General features: G+C 47.9%; 1 protein-coding gene across 1 annotated transcript in view; it reads right to left on the bottom strand.

The window, feature by feature from the left end:
- MYH11 (myosin heavy chain 11) overlaps window positions 1–18,144 on the bottom strand; it is a 109,378-nt gene that overhangs the window by 24,700 nt on the left and 66,534 nt on the right. Inside the window, exons 9-21 of the mRNA XM_060174106.1 lie at window positions 14,693–14,836; window positions 11,311–11,406; window positions 10,518–10,636; window positions 9,660–9,812; window positions 7,920–8,093; window positions 7,127–7,300; window positions 6,053–6,167; window positions 3,882–4,075; window positions 2,719–2,840; window positions 2,560–2,629; window positions 2,284–2,444; window positions 1,194–1,302; window positions 17–156 (exon numbers count right to left, since the gene is read on the bottom strand). Coding sequence (XP_060030089.1) covers window positions 17–156; window positions 1,194–1,302; window positions 2,284–2,444; window positions 2,560–2,629; window positions 2,719–2,840; window positions 3,882–4,075; window positions 6,053–6,167; window positions 7,127–7,300; window positions 7,920–8,093; window positions 9,660–9,812; window positions 10,518–10,636; window positions 11,311–11,406; window positions 14,693–14,836 — 1,771 coding nt within the window. The remainder of the gene's footprint in view (window positions 1–16; window positions 157–1,193; window positions 1,303–2,283; window positions 2,445–2,559; window positions 2,630–2,718; window positions 2,841–3,881; window positions 4,076–6,052; window positions 6,168–7,126; window positions 7,301–7,919; window positions 8,094–9,659; window positions 9,813–10,517; window positions 10,637–11,310; window positions 11,407–14,692; window positions 14,837–18,144) is intronic.

Below are 18,144 nucleotides of genomic sequence, written 5' to 3'. Positions count from 1 at the left end.
CCTCAGCAAGTCCAGCCCAGGGACCTGTGTGTGCTTATGCTCCAGCTCCTTGAGTTCCGACTCTGCCTTCTGCTGCCGCTCCTTGATCTTCTGCAGTTCATCCTCCTTGGCCTGCATCTCCTCCTCCTGCCGTGTCACCTGTAGCAGGGGCTTCACCTGCAGGCACAGGACCAGCCTGTCACTCACTTTCATGGCCCAAGGGACATGCCCTTGTAATAAATGAGACTGGTAGTTCCTAGCCAGGGACCATCTTAACCCCAAGGGAACAGTCAGTGATGTCTGGAGATAGTTTCAGGTGTCCTGCCGTGATGTCTACGCTACATCCAGTAGTAGAGATAAGGAGAAACACTCTAGAATGTATAGCATGGCACTGTCTGCCTCCAAAGATCCACAGTGCCAAGACTGAGGAGGCTTAGACCAGGATGGTTGCAAGAAGTACAGAGGGAAGGGAGAAAGCCTCCCCTACCCTAGTTTAGTTCCAGCCCAGAAAGACAGCTAATAGCCAATGGGTGGTTCTTTCCAAGGAGGAAATGAGGGGAAACCCCCTTACATCCATGTCCACATCAAGATCACTGTCAGCACAGCCAGCTTTTCTTTCCAGTCTGGCCCTGTATGTTCAAAACATGCTGCCACCCATGCTGCCACCCACTTTTAGGTGTGACCTTTGTTATTTAAAAGAGCAAGATAATGACCATGCTATGCTCTCACAGCATTTCTACAACCTTATTTTTATACAGTTATCCTACTAAGCACTAAAAATAAGATCCCAATGGACTGTGGAGCCATCATTGTTTCATGAGTCTGTCAGATATGGAAGCTTGCCTTTGGAAAGAAGATCCTGGTGAACACCTTTCATTCCCAGAGAAACCACTGACAGGTGCACAGCCTATGTGGATCTACGGCAAATGGTGTTGAGTGGAAGCCATCCCAGGAAGTGACATTGATGAAACATTTTTGAAAGGACCAAATTATAGAAATGAAGACATTTGCAGGTGTCAGGACTAGGAAAGGACAACATGAGACACGCTGGTTCTGATAGAATGTTCTTGATCTTAGCTTTGTAGATGGAACGCAGGTGGGAGGGAGCTTTCTCAGGCCAAAGAATCACCAAGGACAAGGCTTGATTGTACCCTGGCCACACCCAGTCCCATACCTGGGGCATCTGGAGTGAAGAGCCCAGCAGGGGAACTCACCTTGGTGAACAGCCTCCACCATTGCCAGTTACGCAGCTTGAGATAGGCGGCGCAGTTCCTCTGAATCACCTTCATGGCTGTCAGCTGCTGCTGCCGCTTGGCAAAGGCCCTGGGGTGGGGGGCAGTGTGTGTGTGAGCAGCACTGCTTAGCCCAACACACATCTCATCATCCCTGTATTCAGTGCCAGAGAGCGAGCTTCGGACCTCAGGCACCCCAGTGCCATGCTCTACCACTGAACCACTTCCCATCAGAATTCTGTCACCATGGCCTGCAAGTTAGACTGTCTGTCTATCCTACCCACTCCAGCTCAGACTCCTTAGGAAACTCAGAGCCTCAGCACAAGTAAAACACCTGGGAACAGAGCACTGGAATCACCTGGAAGAGCCTTTCTCAGTGGTCAATAAGGACCCATGTCTCACAAAGTGCCCCAGACTCAGGAGAGAGCTACGATGCAAAGCTGGAAAACTGGAGTCAGGCTCCAAGCTTCATCCCCAGCATGACATAGGAATGCCAAGGACAGCATGTGAAGGGGAACCAGTGCAGTTCACAGGTCAGCCCCAGATCTGTGCTCCACAGATCATGTGCATTTGTCCAACAGAAGGACACCCCATCAGCCAAGGCTCTGTTCTATGCAGCCCACCTGGCCAGGAGGGCACCCACATTCTCATGCCTCACATCCACTGTCCTGTCCTAACACTTCTGAATGATACCAGGCACTGTTCCCAGCCCTTTCCGGCAGTACTCTGTACATAATTCTCCTTGGCAGGGCTGGTCCTGCTCATCGCCAGGGTGGAGACTTGAGGTTCAGAGAGGTAGAGTAACTTGCCCAAAATCTATCAGCAAGTAAGTGGGGGAGCCAAGACAAGAACCCAGGTCTAAGCATGCAGGAGGTCCATGGTCTGCACATCTTGGCTGCTCTACTCGTTCTGAGAACCAGCCCATCTCTCTAGCGGGCAGCGTTTCCACCTGGTATGAAGAAGTGGCATTCGCTCAGCAGTGCTTTGTAAAGCATGTGGCCTCTTAGCATGAGGGAATCATAACATGGACCCTGCCCCAGCCCACCCCAAGAGTCAGTTTGTGGATCTTTACTTTCTGGCCAGGTAGCCACGACACATGGCCTGGAAAGCCATGATGATGTCAGTGATCTTCAGGTCCCGTTCCTCCTCCAGGTGTGCTAGGACCCCGGTCCGGAAGAAGATCTTGCTCTGCCCAATCCTATACAGGTTGGGGTCAAGTTCCAAGGCTTTGATCTGTAAAGAAAAGGAAGGACAGGAGCTCCTGTTTTTTGCTGTTATGTCAGGGCAGGAGGTGAGCGTGTTCCAAAGGTGGGGGAGCTGGGTTGCTGGGGAGGGCCGGGTGGCTCACCATGAGGATGCAGGCCTGCTTCCCATCCATGAAGCCTTTGGGGATGGAGTTGGCAGCCAGAATCTCATAGCTTGAGGTGCAGAGAGGGCAGAGGTCAGCATCAGGAGTTTCTCCATCACCCACCCAGCCCTCTGCCCACACCCAACCCCACTGGCTCACCGCTGGCGGAACTCCTGAAAGAGGATCCTGTTGGGGAAGCCCTGGCGGCAGATGCGGATGCCCTCCAAGACCCCATTGCACCTCAGCTGCTCCAGCACCAGGAAGGCATCCAGCTTGCCTGACTGCAAAGGCAGGAAGGGAAGTGCACCATGGGTGCTGAGATTTGTGGCAGAGCAAGCTCCAATGCCAGGGAATGACACAGGGAGGCACCAGGTGAGGTCGCAGCTCAAGGCTCAAGTGCATCTCTCTAGTACTTGGGGACACCAGAATTCCCTGGCTAGAAGCTGGGACTTCCTCCATGTTGTCTTCCTCACTTCCTGTCCCAAGTATCCCTGAGAATAACCCACTTCTCTCCACTACCACTGCCAACTCAGACCTCCATAATACCTGTGTGAAACAATTGACCTAGTGTTTACTTGCCTAGAGCCTTTTTTATCATTGATTTAACATTGGTTTACATTATTATAAGTCCTCAGAAGTATAGTTTCATACCTATATATATATGTGTGATTCACGCACACACCAGAGTTCTAGGACCATCACACCAGAGACCTCTCCCCTACCCCCCCACATCCCCAAGAACTACCAGTTTTCATTTTAGTTATTATTTTTTAAAAGTGTACTCCTTGTAGTGGCTGATGTTCCACATTTAAGTGAAACTCTCTGATGATCGCCTTGCACTTCCTGACTTAGTGTGCTTACCTTGAGCACTGTGCATTTTCAATTTTTTAGTTTGTTTTTGTTTTTGCTTCCAGGGTTATCACTACAGCTCACTGCCAACACTATGAATCCACTGCTCCTGGCTGCCATCCCCTTTTTTTATTTTATTCAATAGGAAAGAGAGAAATTGAGAGGAGAGGGAGAGAGACAGACACCTGTAGGCCTGCTTCACTGTTCATGAAGCGTCCCTGCTATATGTGGGGAACAGGGGCTTGAACTTGGGTCTTCCTGGAGCAGTAGCTTATAAGTGAACTATGGCTGCAGAGCTGTAAGTCCTGGGGCTTTCTCCCTCTACCTTCTGCCTCTGGGAAGGGGAATGGGTGCCAATTCAGAACCCTCCTCCCACATGGGATGGGGTGGAGGTGGGGCACTCCTGGCCCTCTACAGTCACTGGTGCTGACCCCGGGGAGCACTGACACACACACCCCTGCCAGGCTCCTCACCCTCTTCTCATGGTTGGGGATGATGCAGCGGACGAAGTTGGGTGTGGTGTTGCGTAGTGTGGTCATCAGCTTGCCCAGCTGCTCCTTGTACAGCTGCCCCACTGTGCGGAACATACCCTTCTTGGTCTTGGAGGCACTGGGCAGCGAGCTCTCCGTCATCTTGGCCATCTGGTCCAGGCCCACGATGCGGTCCACTGGAGTGACAGCAAGGGTGGTGTCACCCACTCACAGCAAACCAGAGGGACAGGGTGGAGACTGGGCACTGCCACCCTTATTTCCTCCGCTGCCAACACCTGCCTTTGGCAGTAAGTAAGGGTGGGTGCTGGGGGCTTGCTCTCTGAGTGAGCAAAATGAGTGAGGCAAAGGACCAATTCCCTCAGATGCGATGACATCCTTTGCCCCTGATTTGGTCTGCTGCTCCACTGTGCCTCAGTTTCCTCCTCTTCTACAAAATAGGAGTAATAGCATTTACTGTCTAGGGTGGGGGTAAGCAAGCCAGGCATGTAATGCGTCTGCCTGCATCCACCAGCACAGCCTTATAGAAAGCCTATGTGCCAGGCCTGGGACACAGATGGGGATGAAACAAGCATTGCTTTGTCTGTGTCCCACATTTTGGTTTGGTAAGCTGTGCTTCCATTTTTTCCCCCAGATTTACTTAATTCTTTAAATCACTCAAGTGTTTCATAGGGGTAGGCATGTGGGTTGGGAGCCTCACTGCAGCACACAGCTCAGGGTGGAACTGGGAGCCTCAGGCATGCCAAGTCCTATGTTCTACCAGCTAAGAAATTCCCCCTGACCCCAGCTTCTGTGATTTCATTTTTATTTGGTTAAAAAGTGTGTGTGGGGGGGAGTCGGACGGTAGCCCAGTGGGTTAAGTGCAAGTGGCACAAAGCACAAGGACCGGGTTGAGACCCCGGCTTCCCACCTGCAGGGGAGTCGCTTCACAGGCAGTGAAGCAGGTCTGCAGGTGTCTGTCTTTCTCTCCCCATCTTCCCCTCCTCTCTCCATTTCTCTCTGTCCTATCCAACAACGACATCAATAACCACAACAATGTTAAACAAGAAGGGCAACAAAAAGGAAAATAAATAAATATAAATAATTAAAAAAAATAAAAGTGTTTGGGGGACTGAGTAGTCACACACCTGGTTGAGCGCACACTATAATGCTCAAGGATCAGGACTGAAGCCCCCCAGTCCCCACCTACAAGAGGTAAAGCAGTGCGGCAGGTATCTCTCTATATATATATCCCTATCTACCTTCCTCATCCCTCTCAATTTCTGTTTCTATCCAATACATTTTTTAAGCATTTTTAAATTTATATAGAGAAAATTGACACATGACAACACACTCTGAATCATGCATGGACATGGGAGGTGGTATAGAGGTGCTGTGCTGGACTTGTGTGTGTGGGGCCCTGAACTCAGTCCTTGGAACAGAATATGCCAGAATGCTGCTCTGGTTCTCTCATTATAAATAAGCCTTTAAAAAGTAACAAACACGGGAGTCAGGCAGTAGTGCAGCGGGTTAAGCGCACGTGGCGCAAAGCACAAGGACCGGCATAATGATTCCAGTTCGAGCCCCCGGCTCCCCACCTGCAGGGGAGTCGCTTCACAAGCAGTGAAGCAGGTCAGCAAGTGTCTATCTTTCTCTCCCCGTCTTCCCCACCTCTCTCCATTTCTCTCTCTCCTATCCAACAACGACGACTTCAACAACAACAAGGGAAACAAAAGGGAATAAATAAATATTATAACATCTTTTAAAAAATAAAAAGTAACAAAGACCTGGGCTGGGCAGTGGTGCACCTGGTGGTTAAGTGTATGACATTACCATGCACAGGCATCTGGGTTCAAGTCCCTGGTCCCCATCTACAAGGGGGAAACTTCATGAGTGATGGAGCAATGTAGCAGTTGTCTTTCTCTTTCTCTTCCCTTCTCAATTTATTTCTCTTCTACTAAATAAATAAATAAATAAATAAATAAATAAATAAAAATTAAAAAATAAAAATGTACTTAAAAACCAATATATGCATGGGTCAAAGAAACCACTAGCATCTGCCAATTCTGGCTTCAGTGTGCCACCCTTCTGGGGAGCAGGTAAGGGGATCAGAGGCAGCAGGGAGATGGTGTTGGGATCCCCCTGCCCAGTCCTCTTCAGGAGCAGCAGGGTCTTACCGTCCTTCCACAGGTCAGCCACAAACTTGTCTGAGGAGGCGTTGAGGAGGGAGGTCACATTGTCATTCAGTGGGTCCATGTTCTTGGTCAGCCAGGCACTGGCATTGTAGTCCACCTGCCAAGGACAACTCCACTGGTCAGGGCTCCTGTGTCAGGTATAGACTCAGGGGAGGGCCCATGTCCCTCCATTTCCTGCCCAGATCTCCTGAGGTCAGAGAGGTGGTTGCTGTGGTAGGGGATCAACAGACACTCAACAGAGGCCAACAGATCTGAGCTATAAAGAGCCCTGTGCACAGCAGGACAGCACTTCTGGGAACCATTAAAGGGCAGCCTCGTCTCCATGTCTCCCCCAACCCCAGGTGAGCCCCTCTGATAGCCCACCCTCTCCAGGGTGTGACACAAGACCGAAAATTCTGGGAGGTGAGCGTTTGGCTGATGGCAAAGGTCTGTCCTCAACATCCAAAGTCTTCACTCATCCAGAAGAAACTCAACAAAGATCTCAGGCTTTATAAATAAGTTGGGGGACCCCGAACCCTCCCCATAGTCTTTAGTAAACATAATTCCTGAAACTTGGACTTGATTTTTTCCATGCAAAACAGTGTCATGACTTTTCTGGCAACCCTGTATATTGGATTTAGTCTCTATAAGGAAGATCTGCTCAGATATGATGACTGGAATATTAGCAACTGTAACACACATTCTTCTTCTTCTCCTTCTTCTTCTTCTTCTTCTTCTTCTTCTTCTTCTTCTTCTTCTTCTTCTTCTTCTTCTTCTTCTTCTTCTTCTTCTTCTTTTTAAAGATAGAAGCAAAGCAAGAGTGAAAAAGACCAGAGCACCCCAGAAGCTTCCTTCAATGCAGTAGGGGCCAGGCTCAAACCTGGCTCACACACATGGCACAGCAACGCACTATCCAAGTGAGCTATTTCACCAGCCCAGCACACACATTCATTGCCCTTCACAGGACCAGGTGGGGGTCTGATTCATCCCTCAGCCTTTGGGTCCTGCCACTCCCAGGTGGCCCCCCACTCTGAGCACCCTGTGGGATTCTCTGGGGGCAGGCAGAGCCCTGCATACCTTCCCAGCATAGTGGATGATGGAGAACTCGGTTTTGTCCTTGAGCTGCTTGGGCTTCTGGAACTTGGGGTGATTGCCCTGCTCGGAGCACAATTTCTCCACAAAGGATTTGTCTGTGGCTTTGGGGAACCAGCACTCCTCATCCAACAGGGCCAGGACACCGGGAGGGTTGTTCTGGGGAAGACAAGCAGGGCAGGGTCACAGCAGGGTGGTCCCCAAACCTCAGGCTCCTCAGGAGAAGCTGCCACTCCAACAGAGGCAACCGCCTTGCTGTTACACACCTGCCTCTAGCAAGGATGGTCGGTCTGCTCATCCCCTCCCCTGCAGGTCACCCTGTACCCAGTGACCCCACCCTGGGGAGGAAGGATGGGCAGTGACAACAGGACCCATGTCTGCTGCTGCCCCCTACTGGGCCACACTGGAGACACACAGTAGGTACGGTACCTCAGGAAAGAGTTAAGCACTGGTGGTTTGTTGTTTACCTACTGTGTGTGTTACAATCTCAGGCAACAGAGACTCCTGCCTTTGGGAATGAATAGATGAGAAAGGAGAGGAAGAGAGTGAGGAGGGGAGAGAAGATGAGGGAAGAAGGATGGAAAGAGGGGAACAGGAGGAAGAAAGGATAGAAGGAAGATGAAAAAAGGGAGGAAAAAGGAAGAGAAATAGGAGCACTTGTGGGAAGCTAAACCTGCAGTGACTGGGGGTCCACGGAAGTGAGGTGGGGCTGGCGGGACTAGTGCAGGGAGCCGCACGTGGTGGGGGGTATGTGGGGGGGAGGGTTCTAGGGCCTCACCGGCCGCTCGATGAGCTCAATGCAGGGCTGCAGGTCCAGCCCGAAGTCGATGAAGTTCCACTCGATGCCCTCGCGCTGGTACTCCTCCTGCTCCAGGATGAACATGGTGTGGTTGAAGAGCTGCTGCAGCTTCTCGTTGGTGTAGTTGATGCACAGCTGCTCGAAGGAGTTCACCTGGGTAGGGACAGGGCGTCAGACTGGGGCACAGGGACTCCCAGGAACGTCTCTTCTGAGAACCCATGGCTTGACGTCCTTCCTACAAGTACCCATTCTCTTTTCAATTACTTAACAAAGAGCCAGATGGGGTGGGGGTCGGGGGAGAGCCATATGCAGTGCTAGGGATCAAACCCAGGACTTCACACTCACAAAACATGCTCTACCCACTGAGTCAACATCCCTGGCCATATAAATATATTTATTTTTATTTCTCTAGTGAAAAAGAGACCAGAGCACCACGCTCTCATATGTGGAGTCACACATACAAGCAAGTGCCGGGTCCACCCAGAGCCAGCAAAGGTCTCTGAGGGTTGGGAGACAGCCCACCACAGGGGAGCTATAGCCCCACAGGGGAGCACCATGCACAGCACCAGGGGAGGCTCCATTCTTGGTGGCACAGCGCTGTGGTGTGTCTACTCTCTCTCTCTTCCTCTCAGCCTCCTCCCCATCTCTATTTAAAAAACAAACAAACAAAAACCGGGAGAAAAGGAACCGACTGGGAGCAATGGATCCTGCAGGTAAGATCCATTGCCCAGAAATATGTAAAAAGTCATTGAGTTTACAGGGCTCCTTTCCTGTCACAGGGTCACACGCATTTTTTAAAGACACTTCTCCCCACCAGTGCAGTGGTTTATGGCTGGAACAGTCCCGTCAGGGAACTCATCACCGCTCTTTCACAGAGGTGGGCTTAGGCTCAGAGGAGGGCTATTGCAGAGTGGCGGTGGACCTCAAGACCTTCTCCTTCACTAAGAACATGCTTCAACCTACAGGCTGGGACCCAGTAACCATCCTGCACAGCACAAAGCAATGGAGAGCCCTGACAGCAACGCTTGGTTCTGAAATGACCACATGGTCCAACTCCAGGGCAGAAGAATCAGTAAGACTTCAAGATTTTGGCTAAGGCTGCCAAGGTTGCTGAGATGCAATCTAGAGCTGTGGAAGCCACTTTGCCACCATGAGGGAAGCTACTATTTAAAAAATGGAACCAGCGCAAAGCACAAGGACCGGCATAAGGATCCCAGTTCGAACCCCGGCTCCCCACCTGCAGGGGAGTAGCTTCACAGGCAGTGAAGCAGGTCTGCAGGTGTCTATCTTTCTATCCTCCTCTCTGTCTTCCCCTCCCCTCTCCATTTCTCTCTGTCCTATCCAACAACGACAACAACAACAATAACTACAATAATAAAACAAGGGCAACAAAAGGGAATAAATAAAATAAATATTTTTTTAAAAAAGAAAACAACAAGAGCAACAAAAAGGAAGAAATAAATATTTAAAAAAATTGAACCAATGTAAAGGAAGGGAAGAGAGAGGCCAGATGGACAACAGGCCTGCCTGTTGGACCTTTGCAATGCCACATACACTCCGTGTTGGATTTCTGTCTCTTATACCCTCAAGGATCTAACCTTTAAACTAGACAGCTTTCCAATCTAGAGCAGCTGTCTGCTCTCTCCCAAAGGTTTATCCAAGAGGAAGCTTCCCCCCAATAACCAAGGCCAAGGCTGCCATGATGCGGTGGAGCTGTACCTCAAAGATCTCAAATCCAGCAATGTCCAGGATCCCCAGGAATGAGGCCCCTTGCCGATGGGTCTTGTCCAGTGCTTTGTTCACGCGGCCGAGTATCCAGCGGAAGAGACGCTCATATGTGGCTTTGGCCAAAGCCTCTATCGCAAAGTCTGCCTGCAGGGGGAGCAAGGGCAGGGCTGTTATTCCCAGTGTGCTGCCTCGGCACGTAAACATGGCTGGTGGTTGAGAATACTTGGAGCCACCTCTATTCAATTCCTTTAAAGGGTCCTATGTTTAATTCTGAAACTATAGACAAATGAGAACTATACTGATGCTACATCCAGTAGGGCAGGAGCAATCGGGGCAGTGGCCAGACCTAGGTATGACCATGCTGATGCACAAACACTTCCTGTTCTGTCAGAGGGACCTGGGACACAACAGAGCCTGTTCCAGCCAGGCATCCTTTCATACAGGTAAGTTCTGCTTCCAGAAAGGTACACAATCCACTTCCAAAGATGGAACTCTCTGGTCAGACCTATACCTACAACTAAAAAGTAACAATGAGGTCTTAATGAAGGACTTTTCTGTTCTGGTCCAGTCCTGTGACTTCAAAGCCTGACCTGGGGCCTCAGGTTCTCTGGTATTGGGTGAGTGAAAGATAAAGAGATGGAAAGATGGATTAAAAAAAAAATCAATGGGTGGGTGACTGAGTAGATAAATAGAATGGATGAATAGGTGAGTGGGGAGATGGATGGATGGATACATAAACAGAGACAAACAGATGTCTGTGAATACCAGATAGGTGAGTGGATGAATACGTGAACACCTGGGTGGATGGAAGATTCTTCAGAAAAACATGTCCAGCGGGCGCATCGTTACCTGTTCTTTTGTCTGGGCTTTCTGTACCACATCCCGCCCAACTTTGATGCGCGGGGTCAAGATGGATCGGGTAAAGTCTGTCACGTTAATTCCTGTAAGGTGACATACTTTCTGGGCAGCTGGAGAGAGAAAAGTGTGTTACCGTGAACATCACAAAGATGACAGCAGGTCCTCTTCAAGTATCACTATGTCCCAAATACTGCCCAAGACAGAAATGCATGTGTATGTTTATCTGCAATTCCAATGGAACTGGGTATCCCACGGTTTACCCAGTGACCCAATTAGCAGGGAAACTTGAGGGCTGTCCCCCAAAGAGACTGTGTCAAGAAACAGGGCTCATCTCTACTTTCCAGCTGGATCCCAGTCTTGGGAGGTAGCATAATAGTTATGTAAATGGACTTTTATGCCTGAAGCACCAAAGGTCCCAGATTCAATTCCCAGTACCACTATGAGCCAAAGTCAAACAGTGATCTGATAAAAACAAAATAAAACACAAACAAGGAGGTACATGCTCAGAGATATTTAACAAGACAAATGAGCAGGGGGTTCAGAAGAGATGTGCCCCAATAAACCAGTGTGAGCTATAAAAATAAGTAGGCCTCCTCCCCACTACCCACATACTCATTCAAGACACCCCCTTCATGGAAGGACCTTCAGAAGAGGAAACTTAGAAAAAGAAAGAAGTCACTTATCAGCTCTTATCAACCCAGATCCCTTCACCCAGAACAAAAGATGGGAAGCGTCCCTCCTCCCCTACTGCCAAGCCGTCAGCTGTTGGGAACAGGCAGAGTACCTGTGTTATCTGGCATGGAGGCCTGGTCTGTGTTTCTTTCCTTCTTGAAGACAATATTTCCAAGCTGGAGGACAGATGACACCACCTTCAATATGGCTGGGCGAGGAGAGAAGGACACATCAAAACCAACACGCTCGGTCTGGAGGTTTGGGGTCCAGAGGGTATTGGGGACCTGAAGCCAATTTCCCCTGAAGAGTCTCCATTAAGAACTTTTCAGAGAAAGACAAACTGCCCTCATTCCCTGCAAAATATCTCCATTTTGCCATCAGAATGTCATCAAAACACCTGTCTCCTATGCTAGGCATGAAGATAAAGAGCACCAAGACGCAGCCCATGCTCCAGAAACATCTGCTATTGTGTCATTGTTTTTATTATTCGGGCCCCACAGTGACAATTTCTCTGTGTAAGTTGGTTCTGCAGGAGCTGGGGGTGGGAGAATGGTCACATGAAACTTCATAAAGACCCAGGGCTCAGGCCTGCCACCTCTCATTCTCCTTTACCTTTCTTTGGAGGGCTGGGAGCAGCTCTGGGTTTATTACTGCTGCCAGTGTCTACACCAGGCTAAGCCCATATCCCAGGAGCACTGGTTGTCTGCATACCCACATCTTAATGCTGCTCTGGGTCCCATCTGCTCTATTATTTACTTACCCTTTTTCCTTTACAGTCCCCTCTTTCCTGGGATTTACTTTAAAAAGAAAATTTATCCTAAGTGAAAAGCCAGTTTCCCTCATCATAAGTAGAAGGCAGTTAGTTATAGGAAGAAATAAGAGGGAAAATAAACAAGATAATTGAGTCCTAGCAAGACACTGGGTCTGTCCAAGGTGCTGAACCTGAGGAGCCCAGCAGATGGCAGAAAGGGGCTGAAAACTGGTGAAATCTGACTCTTGGAAAGTCATTTAAAAGAATGGGAGGGTAGAGAATGGGAGGGTCATGGTTTTACAACATGGTGGACTCCTACTAAGCTCAGTCCCCATGCCATGGACTTGGTGAAGGTTTTTAAAAGGAGTTTAAAGGGAAAAGGTCACCTTTGTACAGACCAAAACAGCATGATGAATGAAGGGGAGCTTGGCAGCCCCTGAGGCCCAAGAGTGAGCCCCAGGGACACACAGCGAGTTGCCTGGGGAGTTGCAACTTGCTGTGTGTCCCTGGGTAAATGTCTTCATTTCCCTGTGCCTCAGTTTCCTAATCTGCCATCTGGGGAAAATAAGAGTAATTCTGTAGAGGTGCTATGATGGTAAACCATGTACATAAAGCATTGAGAATAATGCCTTGAGGGAGTCAGGCAGTAGTACAGTGGGATAAGCACACATGGTGCAAAGCGCAAGGACAGGCATAAGGATCCTGGTTCGAGCCCCTGGCTCCCCCACCTGCAGGGGAGTCACTTCACAAGTGGTAAAGCAGGTCTGCAGGTGTCTGTCTTTCTCTCCCTCTCTGTCTTTCCCTCCTCTCTCCATTTCTCTCTGTCCTATCCAACAACAACAATAACTACAACAATAAAACCACAAGGGCAACAAAAGAGAATAAATAAATATTTAAAAAAAGAATAATGCCTTGACCCCAATGTCTCCACTTTACATCAATTAGCATCATTTCCACATGGGTCAGTATTTTTCTTTCTTTTCTTTTTCTGTCGTCAGGGTTATCACTAGGACTCGGTGCCTGCACAATTTCTCCATCATTCCAAATGACCTCTTTTCTTTACTGTTCTTTTTACTTACAGAGACCAACAAAAATAGGGAGAGAGGAGGAGGAAGGAGAGAGAGAAACCTGAAGCATGGTGAGTCACAGAATTCACTGCTTATGAAGCCTCCCTCCTGCAGGTGGGGATGGAGGGCTTGAACCCAGGTCCTCATGCATAATAACGTGGGCCCCACTGGGTGCTCCACCACCTGGCCCCTGATCAGTGTTTCTCAAAAACCACTTAAATAACAGTATACTCTTTCAGAAGTTCAAATAATGACAATAATAACAACAATGATAATTCAACAGTTTGTAGCAATTCAAACAAACACCAGTTTGTTCCAGTTTTTTATTATTTAAATAAAACTGGCCATGGGGGAGCCTGCTTTAACAAGTTCATGACCTCGGTTCAAGGCCCTGGTACTCCATGTGGGAGAATTATGGCACTGGGGGAAACTTGAGTGCTGTTCTCTCTCTCTCTCTCTCACTATATATACATATATATATATATATATATATATATATATATATATATATCTTCATCTCCCTCCCCTTCTTCTCTCTCTTCCTTTCTCCATGAAAAAAAAAAAAAAGACCAGAGCAGTGAAGCTCCAAACAGAACAACAAATGGATATCCTGGTACATTACAAAAAAAAGAGGAGGAGGAGGAGGGGAAGGAGGAGGAGGAAGAGGAAGAGGAGCACTTCAGCAAATGCCTGACACATAGCAAGTGTTTGCTCACTTGTGTTTTTGAAAGCAACACCTAGCAGCAGAACTGATTGAAACTGGATTCTTTTGTTGGACTCTAGTCAAGAATCCGCAGACACCATCCACTTGTCCAGTGGTCCAAAGAGTCCACTGTTCCTGGTCCCCGAGTTCTCTCTGGAGGAGCACCCTTTCACTCTATTCTGGGGTCCCCTGGGGTGTGGAAGGAAGGGAAATTGTCCACAACCTTGCTCTGGTGTTCCCTAAAGAGATAAACTATGAGCAGCAGGACACAGCTACGCAGAAGGGCTAGTGCTTCCTCAGGTACAAGAAGAGCTCCTGAGCCTCCCTGCTCACAGGACCAAGCGTGTCTCCTGGCATCGCTGCTCAAGAATTCCCATCAATACTTGTCTAAATTAAAACTACCTACCCAGCAAGAGACAAACTCATCTGCCACCTCAGTCTACCTCTCCTAGTCTCTGCCTACACATTCTTGATCAGGCCAATCAACCCAATATTGGGATAAGTCACTCAATATCCACCACCCTGGCTACAAGGAGTAGCATATCAGTGTAAGTCAATCAGTGAGAGTCAGTGAGACTCCATTCAAGGAATCCATTGACTCTTCTCTTTTTGAATGAACATAAGCCCAAAGGATGTAGGGGCTGGAGCCACAGCAGCCATCTGCTGCCAAGAAGCTGCAGAGTCTCCCTAAAGCCAATGTTTGTGAGAGGCCAGGTCTTTAAAGACATCCTCTGAGCCCTTAGAATTCACAATACCTGAAACCACTGTCTCTGAACTTTTCAGAGTTCCAAGTTCCAAGAGGATCATTCCCCCCCTTTTTTGCTTAGATAAAAGTACTTCTCCCTGATTTTTTTAAGAGGTAGGGATTTCAAAGAGTAGTCAGGGGTCCTAACCAGAGACAAGTCCCTGACTGGTTCTAGTGGAGCTGATCACAGGAACCTCCTCGAACCCCACCTGAGGTGGATAGACATACCCAGCTGCTCCTCTTCACTGAAGCCCATGATCGCCATGGCCTCCAGGGTCTCCTGGAACATCTCATCATCCTGGGCAGCCGGGATGGGCACGTAGCCATTGGAGAGGAACGTGTAGTTGTTGAAACCCTCCAAAAGCAAGTCGTCTGGGAAGAGAGGAGGTTGGGGTGGCAGTCAGAAACATCTGTACTCGGCCGTGAGCCAGGAACCTGCAAAAGGGGCTGGGCCAGCAGCCTCTTTCCCTGATAGACTGAGACAGTTGAAAACCTGCCTTCCACTTCCCTGCTCAGAAACCACTGTGAGCTGCGTATGGTGGAGCAGGCTGTGCACTGCACCAGGTGCCCAGCAGCTAAAACCCAGTCCTGGTTCCCCTTCCTAATCCCCAGCCCCACTACAGTGTTGCCTTTGCTCAGAGGAAAAAGCACCTGTCTCCTAATGGCACCCTGCCTTCAGAAACAAAGCCACCAGGAAAGCTCTCTCTCTCCTTTATTCATCACCTTCTTACAAATCATACAGGAACACGAGCTTTAAAAATCAATGATTGCTGCCAACACCCATGTCCAGTGGAGAAGCAACCACAGAAGCCAGACCTCCCACATTCTGCTCCCCATACAAATCTTTGGTCCATACCCTCAGAGGAATAAGTAATAGGGAAACTTACAATGGAGGGGATGGGATATGGAACTCTGGTGGTAGGAATTGTGTGGAATTGTACCCCTCTCATCTCATAATCTTATTCATCATTATTAAATCACTAATTAAAAAAAATCAATTACTCCAAGGGCTCAGGAGAAAGTTCAGCAGTAGAGCATGAGACTTTCATGCCAGAGGCTCCAAAGGATCCAGGTTTAATCCCCAGCACCACCATATGCCAGAGCTGAGAAGGACTCTGGTCTCTTACAATTAGAAATTTAAAATCAATGAGTAATAAAAAGTTTATTAAGAAACACTGTCCCCTGGCTCACCCTTTCTCCAACTGCCACCCTTCCCTACAACAACTGCTTTGATCACTGAGATCTTCTAGTCCACACAGCTCTGGCTAAAATAGGCGAACTCGCTAATGTTTTGCTGATGTGTGCTGCAGAACAGAGTATAGCCGGGCATGCCCAATGCAGACAACATCTGTCAACTTCCTGTTACAGTGGGACAAAGCTTTAGCATACTCATACCAAACTCCCTTCTCCTTCTGCTAGTTTTGCTTGAATCCACAGATAAAGTTTATAGCAGGAGTTGACAGATCTAGGCTACCACTTCTTTTGTACATGAAGTCTTATTAGAACAGAACCACCTCCATTTTCTTGCCTGTTTTCTATGGCAGTTCTCACACTGAGGGCAGGACTGAGTAATTGTTATAGAAATCACAGGTTCTCCTAGCCTGAACTATTTACTGTCTGGACCAAGGAAATAGCTCAATTTGTAGAACATCAGGCTTGTATGTGTGAGGTTCCTGGTTTGATCCCCAGCATCACATATACCAAAGTGGTGTTCTGGTCTCTTTCTCTCCTTCCCCTCATATGTAATAATGATATTTAAAACTGGTGCACTTGGTTGAGCACACGTATTACAATGCGCAAGGACCCAGGTTCAAGCCCCTGGTCTCCATCTGCAGGGGGAAAGCTTCACGAGTGATGAAGCAGGGCTGCAGGTGTCTCTCTGTGTTTCTCTCTCTCTCTCTATAGCCCCCTGCCCTCTTGACTTCTGGCTGTCTCTATCCAATAAATAAAGATAATAAAATTTTTTTAAAAAACTCAAAAACAAAACAAAAAAGAAAACCTTTACTCTCTGGGCCATTGGTAAAACCACTGACCAGTCCTTGTATGGGGCTACTGTGCTCATATTCTGTGCAGAGCAGCTGTTACTCAGCTCCCCTAGCCCCAGTTTCGAGTTCCTGCTCCTTTTCTTGCACCATTTGTTTTGATGGCAGACTCTAAAATATTGAGAGTCCTCTTTCTAGAACAATTTAATAAGGCTGGATTTGATTCTAATTTTGGAGAGAAATAAGGCGATACCTTTTCTTTTTAAACAAATGTCTTATGTGCATCAGATCTCTTGGAAGCTACTGGATAAACTCAAGAAGCCAGTTAACTCCAGTCTTTGAAGCAGCAAACAAAAGTCACAAGGGTTTAAAGTCTTTGCCAATTTTCATTCTGGATACAGTGGACACGTGTGTAAATATCCAAGTCTCTGAAAGTCTAAGGTCCTTTCAGGCTACCATCAGAAATATAAGTCATCCCTAGGAGTCTTAGCTAGACTGAGTCTTGTATAATGTCTGCAAGATTGGGGTAGAGCACAGAACTGGGATTCAAGTTGCCAAACTTGACCTGGGTGCTAAATAGGAGATGAGTGGAAATATTTTCTCCCTGGAACCGATAATATTTCTTGGTGAATATATAATTCAGCAACACACACTCAATAAAAATGACACCACTTCTTTCCATGTGCAACCAGGGGACAACGCCACCCTTTTGTGGTGAAGCTTTGTAATACACGAAGCAAACCACTTTCATGCCAGGAAGGTCACTCTGTAGAGTACCCTCTTGTACAAGCGCAAGGACCCTGGTGGAGTCCCAAACCACCACATGACAAAGGAGAAGCATCACAAGCAGAGGAGCAGTGCTGTATTATCTCTCATCTCTCTAGCTCTCTCACTGTCTTTAATAAAGACAAAAAATGTCTGCAGAGAGTGTTGGAATCATGCAGGTACGGAGCCCTTGTGAAAATCCTGGAAGCAAAACCAAAATGTTACAATGTTGCCACTTCACTCACATACTAAAAAGGACCAAGTATCAAGATGAAATAAAGACAAGGACCTGGACCCCATTGCACTGGAGGACACCCCCACCACCACCACACACACACACACACACACACACACACACACACTCAGCCCAGTGAGATAAGTCCCAATGATGATAGCAACTACAAAAAAAAAGAGAGAAAGAAAGAAAAGAAGCAATCACAATGATTTCCTCTAGCAGCAAAGCTCTGCAATATATAAAATGGCACCACTTCAGAAACTGGGAGACAGCTCACCCAATAGAGAATGTGCTTTATCATGCACAAAGACCCAAGTTTGAGCAGTGCTGTGGTGTCTGTCTGTCTTTCACTCTCTATTTAAAACAAGGGGGAGAAAAGAGTCATACATGGTGTGGTGGGATGATGCAGGCAAAAATTCCTAGTGAAAGTCCTAGGAGCAAAGCCAAAATACCACTTTATTTCACATGTACCAAATGGCCAAGATCAAGACTAAATAACAATGGTTCCCTCTTGTGGTGAAGTAGTGTAGTGCACAAAATGACAACACTTCTTTGCATAAACTAAGGGCCAAGCATCAAGATGAAATAAAAACAATATCTCCATCTTGTGAAGTTGTGTAGTGCACAAAATGATATTTCATTCCATATACTAAAGAGTCAGATATTAAGAGGAAGTAATGTCTTATTCTAGTGGCAAA

Source organism: Erinaceus europaeus, chromosome 15 (genome assembly GCF_950295315.1).
Source record: "Erinaceus europaeus chromosome 15, mEriEur2.1, whole genome shotgun sequence".
NCBI lineage: Eukaryota > Metazoa > Chordata > Mammalia > Eulipotyphla > Erinaceidae > Erinaceus > Erinaceus europaeus.
Note: the sequence above shows the minus strand (reverse complement) of the source record. Positions and strands in the feature narration are given on the sequence as shown.